This window comes from Etheostoma spectabile, unplaced genomic scaffold (assembly GCF_008692095.1).
Source record: "Etheostoma spectabile isolate EspeVRDwgs_2016 unplaced genomic scaffold, UIUC_Espe_1.0 scaffold00013095, whole genome shotgun sequence".
In the NCBI taxonomy this organism is placed as follows: Eukaryota; Metazoa; Chordata; class Actinopteri; order Perciformes; family Percidae; genus Etheostoma; species Etheostoma spectabile.
The window spans coordinates 1-3,047 of NW_022603980.1; the positions used below are offsets into that span (position 1 = coordinate 1).

The 3,047-nt window shown below is 45.8% G+C and overlaps 1 protein-coding gene across 1 annotated transcript; it reads right to left on the minus strand.

The window, feature by feature from the left end:
* Positions 1-38: 38 nt before the first annotated feature.
* Positions 39-1,963, minus strand: LOC116679436 (RNA-binding E3 ubiquitin-protein ligase MEX3C-like; the record flags this gene model as incomplete). The annotated part of the gene is made up of 2 exons (XM_032509080.1): positions 1,772-1,963; positions 39-263 (listed from the first exon to the last, which is right to left on the minus strand). Coding segments are annotated over exons 1-2 (417 nt in total), but the record flags the coding sequence as incomplete, so codon positions are not given.
* Between the last annotated feature and the right edge of the window lie 1,084 nt (positions 1,964-3,047).

Sequence of the window (3,047 nt, forward strand, 5' to 3'; positions counted from 1 at the left end):
CCCCCCTTCTGATAGTCCATGTTCTCCAGGGAGTGGACCCCCGGGGAAGGGCGACAGCGGGGGGGCTCCAGGTCTCCTCTCTGGGCCCTGAGCTGCCCCTCTTCCCAGGACCGGTCCTCCTCCTCCTCTGACTCCTCCGCCCCCCTCTCCTCCTCCCGGGGGTCCAGCACCGGTCTCCGGGGGTCCAGCACCGGTCTCCGGGGGTCTTGGTGCCACTCGGCCCCGGCGTCGTGCCGGACGAGCCACTCGGCCCTCGGGTAGAGCTGCAACGGATCCACATGATGGAGGACAGAGGTAATCGTCTATTTCAGTCAAATTTAAAAGTATTTATTTATTTATTACTTTTTAAAACAAGTTAAAGTTCTGATTGAATCCCGGGATCCGTCTTTTTGTTCATCCCTGTCATGTGACCCGGCTTTAAGTGTTTCTACCTGTACCCACTACCAACTACTGTGTTTTTACAGGAAGACAGAAACAGATAGAAAGGTAGAAGGAAAGAAAGACAAAGAACGAATGACAAAAAGAAAGACAGACAAACAGACAGGAAGACGGAGACAGAAAGAAAGAGACAGAAAGACAGACAAACAAACAGAAAGACGGAGACAGAAAGAACGACAGACAGAAAGAGATAGAAAGACAGACAGAAAGACGGAGACAGAAAGAACGACAGACAAATAGAGACAAAAAGAACAACAGACAGAAAGAGACAGAAAGGCAGACAAACAGACAGAAAGACAGAGGAAGAAAGGAAGACAGAAAGACGGAGACAGAAAGAACGACAGACAAATAGAGACAAAAAGAACAACAGACAGAAAGAGACAGAAAGAACGACAGACAGAAAGAGATAGAAAGACAGACAGAAAGACGGAGACAGAAAGAACGACAGACAAAAAGAGACAAAAAGAACGACAGACAGAAAGAGACAGAAAGGCAGACAAACAGACAGAAAGACAGAGGAAGAAAGGAAGACAGACAGAAAGAGACAGAAAGACAGACAGAGACAACAAGATGGAGACGAAAGAAAGAACAACAGAAAGAAAGACAGACAGAAAGAGACAGAAAGACAGACAGAAAGACACAGAAAGACAGACAGAAAGAGACAGAAAGACAGACAGAAAGGGACAGAAAGACAGACAGAAAGACAGACAGAGACAGAAAGAAAGAATCACAGTAGTCAAAGTATTACTGTAAAAAATCCCAATATATCCACTATAGTACTGTAAGTAGTACAGTAAAGTTAATTGTTTTGTATTTTACAGTGAATACATAAAATCCTGTAAATGGAAGTACCTTTAGTACCTTTAGTACCTTTAGTACCTGTAGTACCTTTAGTACCTGTAGTACCTGTAGTACCTTTAGTACCTGTAGTACCTGTAGTACCTTTAGTACCTGTAGTACCTTTAGTACCTTTAGTACCTGTAGTACCTTTAGTACCTTTAGTACCTGTAGTACCTTAAGTACCTTTAGTACCTTTAGTACCTGTAGTACCTTTAGTACCTGTAGTACCTTTAGTACCTTTAGTACCTTTAGTACCTTTAGTACCTGTAGTACCTTTAGTACCTTTAGTACCTGTAGTACCTTTAGTACCTGTAGTACCTTTAGTACCTTTAGTACCTGTAGTACCTTAAGTACCTTTAGTACCTTTACTGGAAAAACAATTCACAGTAACTTGCTGCTAATTGTTGCCATAGTTACTGTAAATGTACGTTAAATGAAACCGTGATTATGTGAAATAATTGGACAATCACGTGCTAATTGTCTACGGGCCTACCCTCGGGTCGTCCAGAGCGGCCCGGAGGTGCAGCAGGGCGGACTCCAGCTCGGCCGCCCCCCCCGGGGGCAGGAGGGCGGGGGGGGCTGGGGGGGAGCGGGGGGGCGATGTGACGGCCCGCGGGACGAGGCACAGCAGGGCGAGGGACAGGAGGCGGAGCTTCGACGCACCGAGATGGAAACAAAGCCTCATCTGGAAATAGGAACGGTTTTATCAAAGGGGAGTTAGTAAGTACCCCCCCCCCCCCCCCCCAGGTAGAAATGTATGTTAATGAGCATAAAGACGCCAAGAAAAGATGGAGAAATCTCCAAAAGGCATCAAATGACAGATTAGACATTCGTATTATATAGGAAAAAAAGACAAAGAACAAATGACAGACAAACAGACAGAAAGACAGAGACAGAAAGACAAGCAGACGGAAAGAGAAACAGACAGACAAACAGACAGACAAAAAGAACAACAGACAGACAGAGACAGAAAGAAGGACAGACAGACACAGACAGAGACAGAAAGACGGAGACAGAAAGACAGACAGACAGAAAGACGGAGACAGAAAGACAGACCGACAGAAAGACAGACAGACAGAAAGACGGAGACAGAAAGACAGACCGACAGAAAGACAGACAGACAGAAAGACGGAGACAGAAAGACAGACAGACAGAAAGACGGAGACAGAAAGACGGAAAGACGGAGACAGAAAGACAAGCAGACGGAAAGACAGACAGACAGAAAGAAGGACAGACAGACACAGACAGACAGAGACAGAAAGACGGAGACAGAAAGACAGACAGACAGAAAGACGGAGACAGAAAGACAGACCGACAGAAAGACAGACAGTCAGAAAGACAGAGACAGACAGACAAACAGACAGACAAAAAGATCAACAGACAGACAGAGACAGAAAGAAGGACAGACAGACACAGACAGAGACAGAAAGACGGAGACAGAAAGACAGACAGACAGAAAGACGGAGACAGAAAGACAGACAGACAGAAAGACAGACAGACAGAAAGACGGAGACAGAAAGACAGACCGACAGAAAGACAGACAGACAGAAAGACGGAGACAGAAAGACAGACAGACAGAAAGACGGAGACAGAAAGACAGAAAGACGGAGACAGAAAGACAAGCAGACGGAAAGACAGACAGACAGAAAGAAGGACAGACAGACAGAGACAGAAAGACGGAGACAGAAAGACAGACAGACAGAAAGACGGAGACAGAAAGACAGACCGACAGAAAGACAGACAGACAGAAAGACGGAGACAGAAAGACA